The sequence below is a fragment of the Bos grunniens genome, chromosome 29 (genome assembly GCF_055505025.1).
Source record: "Bos grunniens cultivar Pamir isolate PY7600 chromosome 29, Bosgru_T2T1.0, whole genome shotgun sequence".
NCBI classification, from domain to species: Eukaryota; Metazoa; Chordata; class Mammalia; order Artiodactyla; family Bovidae; genus Bos; species Bos grunniens.
Genome location: NC_141193.1, coordinates 46041543 through 46056490, shown reverse-complemented (window position 1 = coordinate 46056490; position 14948 = coordinate 46041543). Strand labels below are relative to the sequence as shown.

General features: G+C 45.6%; 1 protein-coding gene and 1 long non-coding RNA gene across 2 annotated transcripts; one reads left to right on the top strand and one right to left on the bottom strand.

The window, feature by feature from the left end:
* The first annotated feature begins 1392 nt into the window (after nt 1–1392).
* Nucleotides 1393–5449, top strand: LOC147342592 (upstream-binding factor 1-like protein 1). The gene is given in 2 exon segments (XM_086383169.1): nt 1393–2643; nt 3154–5449. A coding segment is annotated over 1 exon segment (1242 nt). The 5' UTR covers nt 1393–2643; nt 3154–3283; the 3' UTR covers nt 4526–5449.
* A 5922-nt stretch (nt 5450–11371) lies between these two features.
* On the bottom strand, nt 11372–13192 carry LOC147342591 (uncharacterized). Its single transcript, XR_015157397.1, has 2 exons — nt 13060–13192; nt 11372–12266 (listed from the first exon to the last, which is right to left on the bottom strand). It is a non-coding gene; the product is annotated as an uncharacterized LOC147342591 (long non-coding RNA).
* Between the last annotated feature and the right edge of the window lie 1756 nt (nt 13193–14948).

Sequence of the window (14948 nt, the reverse complement as noted above, 5' to 3'; positions counted from 1 at the left end):
TTATTACTTAGAATTTCACTCTGAAACTATAGACTTACCTTCAAATCATTGGAATTTGTGAGTGAACGTGAGTAATTCTATGAACTTATGATTCCATGATATAAAAGGAAAATATGAATTTCTTGATGGGAAGTCCTAGACAGTTTTTCCATTTAGCATGATACCTAAAATTTGAATGAGAAACTGTGCTGTAGAACATGAAGAGTAATATATTTGTAAGGAAAAGTTGGAGTTTCTGCCTTTCAATTGTCCAATAGCAACCCAGACCTGATAATGGCTCTGAAAACAACATTGGTAACACACCAAATACCTGAAAGAAAAAGAAATTTTGCACTCACTCTGATATAGAAGTGAAAACTTTTATCAACTTCAGTCATTGATTTTGAAGCACAATATATTAGATGGCTGGCTTCCCTGGTGGCTCAGGGGTAAGAAACTGCCTGCTAATGCAGGAGACACAGGTTCAACCTGTGGGTCTCAAGGGCCCCTGGAGAAGGCAATGTCAACCCACTCCAGTATTCTTGCCTGGAAAATCCCATGGACAGGAGCCTGGTGGGCTACAGTCCAAGGGCTGCAGAAGAGTCCCACAGGCCTCAGGGATTAAACAACTACAATATTAGAAGGAACTGTGTGTTAATTGATTGATGGATTTGATGAATTTGGCTGCACCAGATCTTTCTTGCACCTTGAGGGACCTTTAGATGGGACATGCAAACTCGTAGTCCCCACACGGGCACTCTGTGTCTTGGCAGGTGAACACTTTGCTGTGGAATGTGGGCTCTCATTCCCTGACGAAGGACCAAATGCTGGTCCCGTCCACTGGGAGCACAGAGTCTTAGCCACTGCACCTCCAAGGAAGTCCCAGAACTGATCTTATTGTAACCCGGAATTTGTATGTTTCCAAACGGGAAAACTTTTCTGATAGTAGAGCAAATCTGATATGATTGGGAGTATGTTGATGTGCTAATCAAAGAAATGGATTCCCCTTACATTAAGGTCACTTAAATTGAAGAGTGTCATTTTCAAAGAGAAGAGAAAATTCAATTGTTATAGTTCTCAGACTGAAAGTTGTAGTTAAACAAAGATTAATGTTATGCTTAAGAGTCATTTTTATTAGAGATAGAAGGGACTGAGTTTTAACAGAATAAAATAGAACACTGAACATAAGTACCTTTGTTTAGTGTAGATAACTGTTTGTGATACACTGTGTGTGATGTGTCATTGTTTCTCAGGTTGCTCTGTCAGAGGCAGTCAGAAGACTCTTCTTGTGTGAGTGCAGGAGACACATGCAGAAAAGGGCTTCCCCTGCCAGTGCCTGAAGTACCTGCACCTCCTCCACAGGTCAGTGTTCCTATTTGTTCATTTTTATGAGCTTCCGATGAAACATGTTTTGTCATCTTTATATCTCAGCTAAAACAGAGAGTCCCTAGCTTATTGTGAAGTAGTGCAGTGAAAGTCTCTCAGTCGTGTTCAACTCTTTGCGACCACATGGGCTATCCAGTGGATGGACTTCTTTAGGCCAGAATACTGGAGTTGGTAGCCTTTCCTTTCTCCGGGGGATCTTCCCAACCCAGGGATCAAACCCAGGTCTTCCGCACTGCAGGTGGATCCTTTACCAGCTGAGTCAAAAGGAAAGGGTCTTCTTGTATACAGTTGTATTTAATATGCCTTGTTATAATGTCTATTGACCTCCCCAGAAATGAAATATTGACCACTTAAACTCTTTTTCAATCCTTACATACACATGGTTACCCTTCTCCTCTCTTCATCTTCCCTTTGTACTTCTATGACATGTTTCTTAGATGAATTATATCTATTACAGCTTTCTTAGATTAATTATATCAATTATCATCTCAACTGCACATTCAGTCTATGGCCATCTGGACTTTTCTTAGGAGGGAGCTATGCTCAGAATCCTAAGGAGTGTTAGCATTCTAGGGAAGATTGCATTCACAGTAATATTGAGCAGAAAGTACAGAAATCCTGTCTACATCCTGCGCTCCCAGAATAAGCAGGCGTTTTCCCCCTGTTATCACATTATGTCTCAGAGTGGTGTGTTTATTATGATTTAGGAACCTCCACTGACACTTCATTATCACCCAAAGTCTATGGTTTCACATTAGAGTTCACTCTTGGTGTTGTGCATTCTGTTAGTTTTCACTGATATACAGTGACAAGTATCCAGCTCTATAATATCCAGAAAGGTTAGACTGCTGATAGTCATTTGTGATCACCTATTCATCAGTCCCATCATCCTAACTGCTGGGAAGCAAGGTTTATTTCACTGTCCTCATATATTTCTCTTTTTTTTCCATATACTCCTTTTTCCTTGAATGTCTTATAGTTGGACTCATGAAATATGTATGTTTTTCAGCTTAGCTTCATTCACTTAGAGATATGAATAAAAGAATACCCCATGTCTCTTACTGGCTTGATCGCTCATTTCTTTGTAGAACTGAGTACTATTTCGTGGTCTTAATGTACCAGAGTTGCTTTATCCATTCATTATGGTTGTTTTCATGTTTTGTGATTATGACCAAAATGGCTATAAAATCCCGTTGCAGGTCTTTTTTTCTTTTTTATGGATACAGGTTTTCAAATGATTTGGGCAAATACAAAGGAGCATGAGTCCTGACTTACGTGGTAGGAGGATATTTAGTTTAGTAACAAATTGCCTTATTGTCTTTCAGAAGGCTTGTACTGTTTTTCATCGCCTTACGAAATAAATCAAATTGCCTGATATTCCACCCTCTCAGTACTTGGTCCTTCTTTGGGATTTTGACCATTCTTGTCCATGTGCTGTGGTATCTCATTGCTATTTTAAAGCCCTCTTGCTTGTCAGGCATTTTTATTTTTAACTTCCTTTCCTTTTCTCTCATCCTTTGTCCCTTGAGTGAATCCCCAGGCTCTTGTTCATTTCTATGTAAAACCCACTGTGGTGAGACTGGGAGGCAAGTTGGATTCAGGCCTGAGGATTTTTAATTGTGAAAAGAAGCTTCATAATGCTCAACAGGACTCTCAACTCACAGGTTGGGCTGGTTTTCATTTACGTTCTTGAGGGTAAATGAAATAGCAGAAGGGATGTATCCCAAGTGGGCTGTGCTTCTCTCCTGTGTCACATAGGAGAATAACTTTCCTTTTCTTTCTCCACAGAAACAGAGGATCGCACACACTGCAGGACTTCAGAAATAACTCACCTGCTGAATCTTGAGAGTGAAGAAACAAAAATTCTGCTGAGGTGTCTGAACTGCTGGGATCAAATAAGTGTCCCAAAGACCTAGAAATGGCGATGCCTAAACGCCAGGATGACTGGTCCAAGGAAGACATTGTGCAGTTACTGGAAAGTATGGAGAAAAGCATTCCATCCAGTGACGGGCACACGTTCAGAACAACCCAGTCAGTGATGGACTGGGAAAAAGTAGCTTTTAAAGATTTTTCTGGGGAAATGTGCAAACTCAAATGGTTAGAGGTTTCCCATAGGTTGAGAAAGTTTCGCACACTGATAGAATTAGTCCTGGAAGCTAAGGAAAATGTTAGCAATCCTTCCAAAAAAACACAATAAAACAGCAGAAAACACAAGAAACATGCTTATTTGTTCCAGAAGTCCCTGACAGCTTACCGGCACATTTCCCAAGTGATGCGACCCCAGTACATCCAAAAACACCCCAAGATAATCAACCAGGAGCTGACCAGGGTTCTGTCTGAGGAACACAGGAAGGTGCCTGAGCAGCTGAGGGTGAAACACAGTCAGGATCTAGAGAAAGAGACAAAGGATATTAGGGAGAAAATAGCTCTGTTCAGAGCACAGCACCCTGATCTAGTCCCAAACCCTGAGAAATCTGGTGTCCCTCAAAGAAGTGAAATGAAAGTGCCAGAGAAGCTTCAGGAGAATGTTCAAAAAGTGAAGTCTCCCCTAGAAAAGAGTTTACCCATGCAGTGGAAATTCCACGGAGAGCCCAAGAAGCCCCCGATGAATGGCTATCACAAGTTCCACCAGGATCTCTGGTGGAGCAGAGAGCTGAAAGTGGTACCCCCGAGGGAGCGCATGGTGGAGATCAGTAGACGCTGGCAGCGGGTCCCCCAGGACCAGAAGGAGCTTTATAAGAAGCAGGCGGAGGGACTGCAGACACAGTACAAGGTGGACCTTGATCTCTGGCTCAGGACTCTGTCTCCTGAAGAATATGCTGCTTACAGAGAGGCGACCTGTGCTAAGCGTAAGAACACGAGCATGACGGGGGACCCGAACCCCAAGATTAGAAGGATGGGTCTGCAGTCCCCATCATCAGAGAATCTGCAAGGAAGGCTTAGAGAGGCCCTGGGGCTTCAGGCTGCAGAGTTAGCATCATCAAACACGACTGGAGAACATTCTTCTGCCTCAGGGAGATCAGAGGGAAACGAGGAAGAGGAGGAAGGCAGCCGCTCCTCAGCCCCCAGCAGTGAGGATGAAGATGGAGATTCTGAGCCGGAGGACCACGAATCCAGCTCATCGTCCTCAGCTGACTCCTCTGACTCGGATTCCAACTGAGTTTAGTTCACAACCTGAAGAGATAGAACTTTCAGCAGAAGTCCATGGGCTCGTCTCTCCATGCTTTTTCATTGCCTTCCTTCTTTCCCTCCCTCTTCATACAAAGTTGGACCTCTTGGAAAGAAGGCATCTTGAGCTGTAATTTCCAGCTTTTCCATCCACCCCATGTTCACCCCGAGAGAAAATCAATGCAATGACGCCTCGTGGAATAAACCCTGAGCTGACTGGGCTGTGGGGCCCCCTGGACTAGACTGAGCTCCCTGAACTGGAAAGGCTTGCTCTCCTCACCCTCTGCCTGCCAGACATGTGAGTGGATCCAGGGGTCGGTGAGCCCCTTCTCTGTGACCTTGTCCCTCAGGACTCAGGCAGTGATCTGGGGAGGGAAGATCTGATTGACTGAAGTGGGAGACTTGCCCTAAAGAAAGCTGTCAGGCCCTGATGTCTCTGGCCCTTCTCTCTGAGGTGAGGAGCTGGCCCTTCCTTACCTTGGAAGTGGGGCCGGCACTTGGGCAGCAGCATTTCCATGTGTGTGTGCATCCCTGTTAACTGTCCATGAGATTTTCTCACTGATCAAAGTCTCAACATTAAAAATGTGTAACCCCTCCACCTGAATTAGGTTTTCCTTAAAACCAGCCTCTTTTGACCCAGTGCCCTGAGTTTTCAGGCCATGTCTGAATTTCTACAGGTTTCTGCCCCAACCCCTTCCTCCTGCTCTAGGTTACAAGTGAATCATGTTTTTACCATACACTCAAATTGTATTATGTTATGACTTGTATGGTTTGAGTGTCAGTATTTTAATTCACAGATACTAAACTCTTTGGGAATTCATTTACCACTATGACACATTTTTATTATTTTGGTTTATTGATGTATTTGAAAGTGTATTTAAATCTAATGCCATCTCATTAAACTTTTTTTCCTAAACTTTCCTGGCTATTTTCATTTTTGATTCTCATGGACAATTAGTATCATACAAGTATTGTTCTTGTATATGAAAAGTGTTGAATTTGGAGACTTCCTCTTCATCCATGATGTCTTAATGGGGCATTTTATTCCTCATGAATATAAAGTTGTGGAACTTACTGTAGAGCACATGGAACTCTGCTCAATTTTGTGTGGCAGCCAGGATGGGAGGGAAGTGTGGGGAAGGATGGGCACAGGTATATTCATGGCCAAGCCCCTTTGCTCTTTACCTGAAATTACCACAATATTAAAACTTCTCTCTCTCTCTTTTCACAGATTAATTTACTTATTTTTCATGGATCTTGGTCTTCTTGCAGTGCAGGACACATTTCCAGTTAGGGGGAGCTGGGGCAACTCAGTGCTCCAGCTTCTCCCTGGGGTGGTTTCCCTGGGTTTGGAGCAGGGCCCTAGAGCAGTGGCTTAGTAGTTGTGACACGTGGGCTTTGGTGCTCCAGGGCCTGTGAGATCTTCTGGGACCAGGAATCAAACCCATGTCCCCTGCATGGGAAGGCAGATTCTTAACCATTGGACCAACAGGGAAGACCTACCACAGAATTATAACTGTCTATACTGCAATACAAAATAAAAACTGTTTAAAGAAACAGGCAGGAAAATACACATATGAGATGAATATAGGCTAAAATTCTGAATTTTCTAATAGAAGAAGACAACATTTGTTAAAATACTAAAATATCTTTTTATCTGTTGCTTCACCTATACATGAACTGGGAATAAACCTCCAGTCTTATAGGATCTAATTTAAGATTAAGATTTAGTGCTTCCAAAATGACTTGCTCACAGTTCGTTCACGTCCACAAAATGTTAAGTGGATTTCTTTCCTCTAGGAAAATCTAAACGTATCTTTTGGTTGAAAAGACTCAGGGAGAAAAGCAGGAAGCACTGCTCACTGCCTGCCAGACAGCATCTCCCTTTTATTCTAGAAATGGGATTGAAGCCAGGAGTCTAGAACTCAAGCCCAGAGATACTTATGCCTCTATGGCTGTGGGACCCGGCTGCTCCACGTCATTAGACCTTCCTTCCCAGAACCTGCCCAGCCTGCACTTCTGATCCCTTCACTGTAGAAGGACAGGTGCGGGGCAGCAGCAGGAAGAAAGCAGGGGTCAGGGTCTCACCTCTCAGGATTCTCAGGCTGCCATTTCCTCCTCTAGGAGATCTTCCCATCCCAGGGATCAAAGCCAGATCTCCTGCATTCCAGGAATATTCTTTACCCTCAAACCACCGAGGAAGCCCAGGCTTGGCTCTTAAATACTCCCATGAAATAAAATGACTTTACTTTCAGGTGGTGACTCCTGTTTGAGTCGACAGTTTCCATCTAATCCCTGGAATTCAGGTGAGTGGGGACAAGACACTGTGGGCTGGGAAAAGGTATTGGAAGAGCAGATCAAATGACAAAAAAAAAAAAAAATGAACAAACTAAAACATGGCACATATGCTTTATTCAGTGATTTTACAGAAGATCGTAGCCAGAAAAGTGTCTTCTTATGTGGCTCTGAGGAACTGTTCAAAAGTTATAAGGGGAGCCAGAATACAAATGGTCAGGGGCTGAAAAAACATTCAGAAAGCATCAAAAGATTACTGTGGATGATGATCATGACACATCTCAAATTAATGATTTTCATGCTTTTAAACAATCGTTATTTATTTATTTTTATAATCTTATTTATTTGTTTGCTTATTTTAGCTGTGCTGGGTCTCTTTTGCTGACTGAGTGCAGCCTTTTCTGGTTGTGGTGAGCAGGGGCTACTCTCGAGTTGAAATGTGTTGACTTCTCCTTTTGGTGGCGTCTCATCTCAGAGTGTGGGATCGGGGGGTGGTCATCAGTGGTCATGGCCCCCAAGCTCACGTCGGGTGCTCAGTAGTCATGGTGCTTGGGCTTAGTTGCTCCACAGTCTGTGGGGTCTTCCTAGACAGGGATCCAACCTGTATCCCTGTCTCTGACCAGTGAATTCTTAACCACAGGAACCCCAGGGAAGTTCCTTTTCATGATTTTCTCTATGAAAAGAGGCAAGAGTCTGGGCTTATTGAAGTCATGTTTGGAACTGAGTTGTTGCTCAGTTGCTCTGTCCTGTGCCTCTCTTTGTGACCCCATGGAATGCAGCATGCCAGGCTTCTCTGTCCTTCACCATCTCCCACAGTTTGCTCAAATTCATGTCCATTGTGTCGGTGATGCCATCCAACCATCTCATCCTTTTTGGTCCCCTTCTCCTCCTGGCTTCAATCTTTCCCAGGATCAGGTTTTTTTTGTTTTTTGAATCAGCCATGGGTGTACAGGGTGCAATGTATGGAGTTAAGGAAAGCGAGGTTCAGAAAAAGAACGAGACCGGCACTTTACAGGAACAAATCTCCTTTAATAAGGTGAGAAGGGGCAGCAGTCAGATTAGTGAGCTGCTTCACTAACATAAGAAAAGAATAAGTATATATAGGCATGGATGTGGAAAGCTACTGTCTTAAGGGGGCCTGTTCTCCAAGGTTGTTCAGAGTAGTTATCTCTTAAAAGGCTGGGGCAAGGAATTTTGGAGATCGGCCAGAGGCTGGACCTGCTGGGAGCTGGGCTTAGTGTCCATTTTTTTCTTTGGGTGAGAGAGTTCTTTGTTTTGCATAGAATGGTGGAGAGGACGTGAAGGGGAGTTTTAATTCCAGGCTATTTTGAGCTGTGCAACTATCCTTCACAGAGATCAGGGTCTTTTACGATGAGTCAGCTTTTCCAATCAGGTGGCCAAAGTACTGGCTTTTCACTGTCAGCATCAGTGCTTGCAATGAATATTCACAGTTGACTTCCTTAAGGATTGATTGGTTTGATCTCCTTGCAGTTCAAGGGACTCTCAGGAGTCTTCACAACACCACAGTTTGAAAGCATTGGTTCTTCAGTGCTCAGCCTTCTTTATGATCCAACTCTCACATCCATACATGACTACTGGAAAAACCACCACTTTCACTAGAGAAAAGCCTGCACAAACCCGTGCTATAAGAAGCTCATGATCTCTACAGTGGCCCTGGACAGTATCACGAAGGTCCTGAATATGGTGCAGCTGGACTGTATCCAGGAGATGCAAGTCACCTGGATCTGGCATCTGTCCATCCTGGCCACGTTTGCTCCTCTCCTGGGTCAGACGAGCAATGTGCAGATGCCCCATCTCTCCCACATTCACGGTCTGCCCATGAGGAGCAGCAGCAGGAAGTTGTTTGATTCCCCACTCAGTTTCTAAGCGGCACCGTCTCCAGTCTGTCTATCTGGATTCTCCCTCCTTGTCTGAACCTGCCTGGACCAGATGCTCAGGTGAGGGTGAACCGCTGCCTGGGAAACAGTGAACACAACACTGGCATGTCAAGCACACTGGGCCCTTTGTGTTTCTATCCTGAGCTGTGGAATCACTTCACCTCGGAAATCAAGGGGGAGGAGCAGACAACACACTAGAAATCTATGGATGGGGCGTTTGGATCCAGTGAGGGCAGACATGGTTTCTTCCTTAGGAAGGGAAAGCTATGTCAGATGACTAAGAAAATAGGTAAGTGAAGAGGGCATCAAAGAAGGGACACCACCTCAGACCTGAGCTATTTGCAAGACGAGGTCTGAGGAATTCCCTGGTTGTCCAGTGGTTAGGACTCTTCTCTTTCGGGGCTGAAAGTCCAGGGTTGACCCCTGGTGGGGGAAGTAAATTTCACAACCTGTGCAGTGTGGCCAGTAAAGAAAAATGAAAACAGAAAGTTCGGGAAAGAGACAGAGAGAAAAGTTCTGTTCTTACCACATGCTTGAACACAATGAACTTGTCTGAAATCACCGGTCCCTAAAAGATTGCCTTTTGCTCCCGATAAGTTAGTTAATATTTAAGAAATGCATAATTCTGAGAGGATGGTAGTGGAGCAGGAGCCAGAGATCATCCAAAGCTGCAGGGGGTTTGCAGGTAATGCAGAAAGGTAGTGCCAGGAGTAAATGAGACAGGTCATTTTGGGTACTGATCTTCAGGAGGAGGTTAATAGGACCTTGACTTTGGGCAAATCACTTATCTCACAACTTTAGCTCAGCTGCCACCCTGATTTCTCAGGCCTAATTGCTTGCTTTCTCCCCAGATGCCTGAGGACCCCCTTGGCCCACCCGGCAGTAACTAACTGGCAGCTTACAGAGTCAAACTTGCCCCATCTGTCTAAGAGCCCAAACTTGCATCAGCTCAAAGGCCTGGATCTGAGTGGGGTCACCCACTCAGATGGATGGATTTTAGTCCTGAGATCCTCCACGTTCTTTTGGAACAAGTTGCAGCCACCCTCCAGGAACTTAACTTAGAGTGGTGTTGGATCAGAGTCCCAACATGAGTCCATCCTGAGTGAGTCCATGCATCAGGAATGGAAAACCAATCCATGGTTTCAGACATCAGTTCAACACGAATGCAAAGGAAAGATGATACTGCAGGGCTGCAGGACTGCAAGGGGAAATGCAGACTCTGGTTGGTGATGGGACCTTCAGAGACATGGGTTTATAGCATGACAAACATGAATTAATTTCCGGAACGAAATTTTGTATGCACAGGTGGCATTACCCTTGCGTGGGGATTGGAAATAAATGGTCACAAATAAAGAAACCTGCATTGTATTTGTATCTGGTGCCCTTCATAATACATTATCGTGTTTGTCTGTTTTCACCTCAGGAATCTCCAAGTAGTGATGAAAGCAAACACACAGGATTGTTTATGCTCAGAAATCCCACTATTCCCACTAGTTCTCTATTCTGTCTCAGACATCCGCTGCCTCCTAGCTTACTGCGGTGGCTGTTCAGTGGCTTACTGCATACACAGCAAGGGGAACGTACTCAATGGCCAAGGAGTCATCGGAGTGAAGAGCCCTACGTTAGGGTACCCATGACCCTGTATGTGAGCTGTCCTCAGGGTTCTCCTGGTGGGACCATAGGTCCCAGTCCCTGACCTTTCTGTGCTAGAAAACGGCTTCACTACACACATCAAGACCCTCCATCCTAGAAGCATCATCCACACTGCAGATGAGCCCAGTCTCTTGTCAAGCATGTGTAGTGGTTCTCCTTGCATAATAGAATATCTCCTGGCCAATAGAAGAGGAAAAGGTTGAGGTAGTGACAGATTTCCTCTTCTTGGACTCTAAAATCACTGCAGACGATGACTGAAGCCATGATATCAAAAAACAACTACTTTTCGTCAGGAAAGCTCTATGACTAACCTTAAACATTTTGTTGAGGATCAGAGGCATTACTCTGCTGACAAAGGCCTGCACAGTCAAAGCTACGGTCTTGTCAGTCATCACCTGTGTGTGTGAGAGCTGGACGGTAAAGAAGGCAGCACTAAAGAACTGATGCCTTCAAACTGTGATGCTGGAGAAGACTCCTGAAAATCCCGGTAAAGAAGGCAGCACTAAAGAACTGATGCCTTCAAACTGTGATGCTGGAGAAGACTCCTGAAAATCCCTTGGACTGCAAGGAGATCAAGCCAGTCAATCTGAAAAGGAATCAACCCTGAATTCTCATTGGAAGGACTGATGCTGACACTGAAGCTCTAGTATTTTGGTCATCTTATGTAAACAGCCGACTTATTGGAAAAGTCCCTGATGCTGGGAAATATTGAGGGCAGTAGGAAAAGAAGGCATGAAAGGATGAGATGGCTGGATGGTATCATCAATGGAATGGACATGAAATTGACAAACTCCAGGAGATGGTGAGGAATAGGAAAGCCAAAGAAATAAGCAAAGGGTTAAGAGATGCTCTTAACAGAAGAAAGAATGTGCAGAAATGGTAAGGTATTGGATCATAGACAACTCAGTGCTCTTTTTTGAATCAGTAACCGGAGATTGCTGAGGAATAAGCTGAAAAGGAGAGGAAAAGACCATGGAAGGCAGCAGTTGGTGTTCAACGAGAGTTTCTTTATTTCTGACAGTTGCTTTACAAACATCTACCCAGGGAAAATTCCAACATGTGCGTCTCAAACCCACATGCAGCTCCAAACATTGAGGTTTATATATGATTGTATAATACATATCCCCAAAATTTCCAACACCTCCCAGAGTCTACATTTCCCCTTGCAATCCAGCACCCCCATAGGATCATCTTTCCCTTTCCCATTCACGTTGAGCTGATGTCTGAAACCATGGATTGGTTTTCCATTCCTGATGCATCTACTGCCAAGATTTTAGTTTGCAGGTGACCCGAAGTAAACTTTGACAGATGCATCCAGCTAGGAGGAGGGTAACAGTGGTACAGAAAAGGCTCCTCGGGATAGAATGCCTTAATGCCCTAGTGAGGATACAGGCTGGAGCTAAGCCAGATGGAGCTTGGATATCCTAAATCCCACATAATTTCAATGAGTTTATCTTGAAGTTGGACGAGTCAGCCGAGGTGGAGGGCTCCATGAGGCTACAGCTCTCCTGAGGGGAAGGACCAAACTCATCACTTAAGGTGCTCAGCCCAGTGGTGTGACTCAGAAGCTTCTCCAGGATGGCCAGAAAGGATATTACCACACAGACACAGGCCCCAAGCTTGAAGGGCAGACAGGATGGAGTCGTGTTGGGACTCTGTGATCTAATACCAATTTAGATTCAGTTCCTAGAGTGTGGCTTGTTCCAAAGAACAACTTGTTCCAAAAGAACATGGAGAATCTCAGGACTAAAGTCCATCGTGGTGACCCCACTCAGATCCAGGCCTTTGAGCTGATGCAAGTTTGGGCTCTGGGACAGATGGGGCAAGTCTGACTCTGTAAGCTGCCAGTTAGTTACTGCCGGGTGGGCCAAGGGGGTCCTCAGGCATCTGGGGAGAAAGCAAGCAATTAGGTCTGAGAAATCAGGGTGGCAACTGAGCTAAAGTTGTGAGATAAGTGATTTGCCCAAAGACAAGGTCCTACTAACCACCTCCTGAAGGTCAGTACCCAGAATGACCTGTCTCATTTTGTCCTGGCACTACCTCTCTGCATCACCTGCAAAACACCTGCAGTTTGTATGATCTCTGGCTCCTGCTCCACTATGATCCTCTCAGAATTATGCATTTCTTAAATATTAACTAACTTAACGGGAGCAAAAGGCAATCTTTTAGGGACCAGTGATTTCAGACAAGTTCATCGTGTTCAGGAATCTGGTAAGCACAGAGCTTTTCTCTCTGTCTCTCTCCCGAACTTTCTGTTTTCATTTTTCTTTACTGGCCACACTGCACAGGTTGTGAAATTTACTTCCCCCACCAGGGGTCAAACCTGGACTTTCAGCCCCGAAAGAGAAGAATCCTAACCACTGGATCACCAGGGAATTCCTCAGACCTTGTCTTGCAAATAGCTCGTGTCTGAGGTGGTGTCGGTTCTTTAATGCCCTCTTCACTTACCTATTTTCTTAGTCATCTGACATAGCTTTCCCTTCCTAAGGAAGAACCCATGCCTTCCCTCACTGGATCCAAGCTGCCCCATCCAGAGATTTCTAGTGTGTTGTCTCTGCTCCTTCCCCTTGATTTCCGAGGTGAAGTGATACCACAGCTCAGGATAGAAACACAAAGTACCCAGTGTGCTTGACATGCCAGTGTTGTGTTCACCGTTTCCCAGGCAGCTGTCCACCCTCACCTGAGTGTCTGGTCCAGGCAGGTTCAGACAAGGAGGGAGAGTCCAGATAGACAGACTGGAGATGGTGCCGCTTAGAAACTGAGTGGGGATCCAAGAACTTCCTGCTGCTGCTCCTCACGGGCAGAGTGTGAATGGGGGAGAGACGGGGCCTCTGCACATTGCTCCTCTGACTCAGGAGAGGAGCAAACGTGGCCAGGATGGACAGATGCCAGATCCAGGTGACTTGCACCTCCTGGATGCAGTCCAGCTGCACCATATTCAGGACCTTTGTGATACTGTCCAGGGGCATTGCAGAGATCATCTGCTTCTTACAGCACAGGTGTGTTCAGGCTTTTCTCTGTGCCACCCACCTGGGGAGGTAGGAGAGGAAGTTATCCAGGGTCCTTTTCTTCAGACAAAGGTCTGTGTATCCTTTTAAGGGAGCCAAGGCCTGCTGTGTCCTTGAGCTCTGCTGCACCACTGGTGCCATTCCTGAGTGTGAGCCCCCTTGAGTGCTGGCTCCAGACCACACGCTCCAGAAATTCTGGCCAGTATTCCATGAATCTAGCACCTGCAGTTTGCACCTCCTATGAGGACCAGGAGATTGACAGGGATGCATTACCATCCACACAGACTGCAGCCACAGACTCAGAAATAGACCACAGACCGCCCTCTCTATTTTCCTCACGTCTCTCTCGTCACCTGCTTCCTCGCCAGCTCCCTTCTGTGCCTCTCTGTTCTCCAGCTCCCTTTCTCCCCCTTTCCTCTCCAGGTCTCCACTTCTAGTAGGATTAGGCCTCATGGGAAAGGGATGGGGCATATTCTCTCAACCTCCCTTGCATCTTAGGCACCCTTACATATCAGGAAGGCATTTCTCACAGTGAGCCAAGGCCTCTAAGCCTCTCCATTGCCACCCTCAGAGCCCTTGGGTCTGTCCATGGGTCGCCGAATTGGCCCACCCCAGAAGTCTCTTTCGGGATGCCCAGGACCCTATCAATCTACTTGGATCTTGTTCCCCTGGAGTGAACTTTCTGGGCCAGCAGGACATCAAGTGCTTCCAGCCCTGCTCATAAGGGACCCACATAAGGCAGGGCAATGAGGCCCTCCAGAGGGAGGCAGACAAAGGGACAGGCTTGCACCATGATCCCAAGGTCTTGATGTGTCTACCATGGGTTGCATCCATGAAGAGGGGTGGGTAGAGCTCCCTGGGCAGAAACTCCAGATAAGAATAGACCAAGGCATCTTCCCTGAGCAGGTGCATTCTCTCCAGGTCCAGGAGCCTACGGGGGTTCTGAACACTCATCCTGACTCTGCTTCAGGAGGAATCCTGTGGAAAATGCCAGTGAGCATATCATCCATGTCAGGCCAAGCAGGAGCAGACCTAAGACAATCTCCCAACTCTTCAGAGGAATCTACTCAGGACTAAGCACTGCTCTGGCAGGGGTGGACGTGCCTGTTAGGCCACATGCCATTCAGGCCTCAAGGGCACAATGATATAGCTCTTTCCCTACTGGATTCAGAACAAGCCTCTCACAAGTACCAATCCGGAGGAACGGCAACCACCAGCCCATTCAGTTCATACAGTGCTTGGATTAATCCAAGTCCCACCTGGAAGTGGGTAGCAGGAATTCTGAAAACCCACTCCAGTCTTTATGAGGGAATGACGTCAGAGCATCATTTAGAGCCCTAAATCAATACGAGGAAGGTCATGTGGACCAACGCAGCCTCCATCCTCAGTTACCCCTAACATGAATGCCATGTGTGTCAGAACTGTGTAGGTGAAACTCATGAAACACAACTCCAAAAAGATATTTTAAATACATATGTTACATGTCTTTACAAGATATTTTAAAATGATAGAAGTTAAAGCACTAATTAAAATGTTTGAGTTCAGGCAAAACTACACTGAG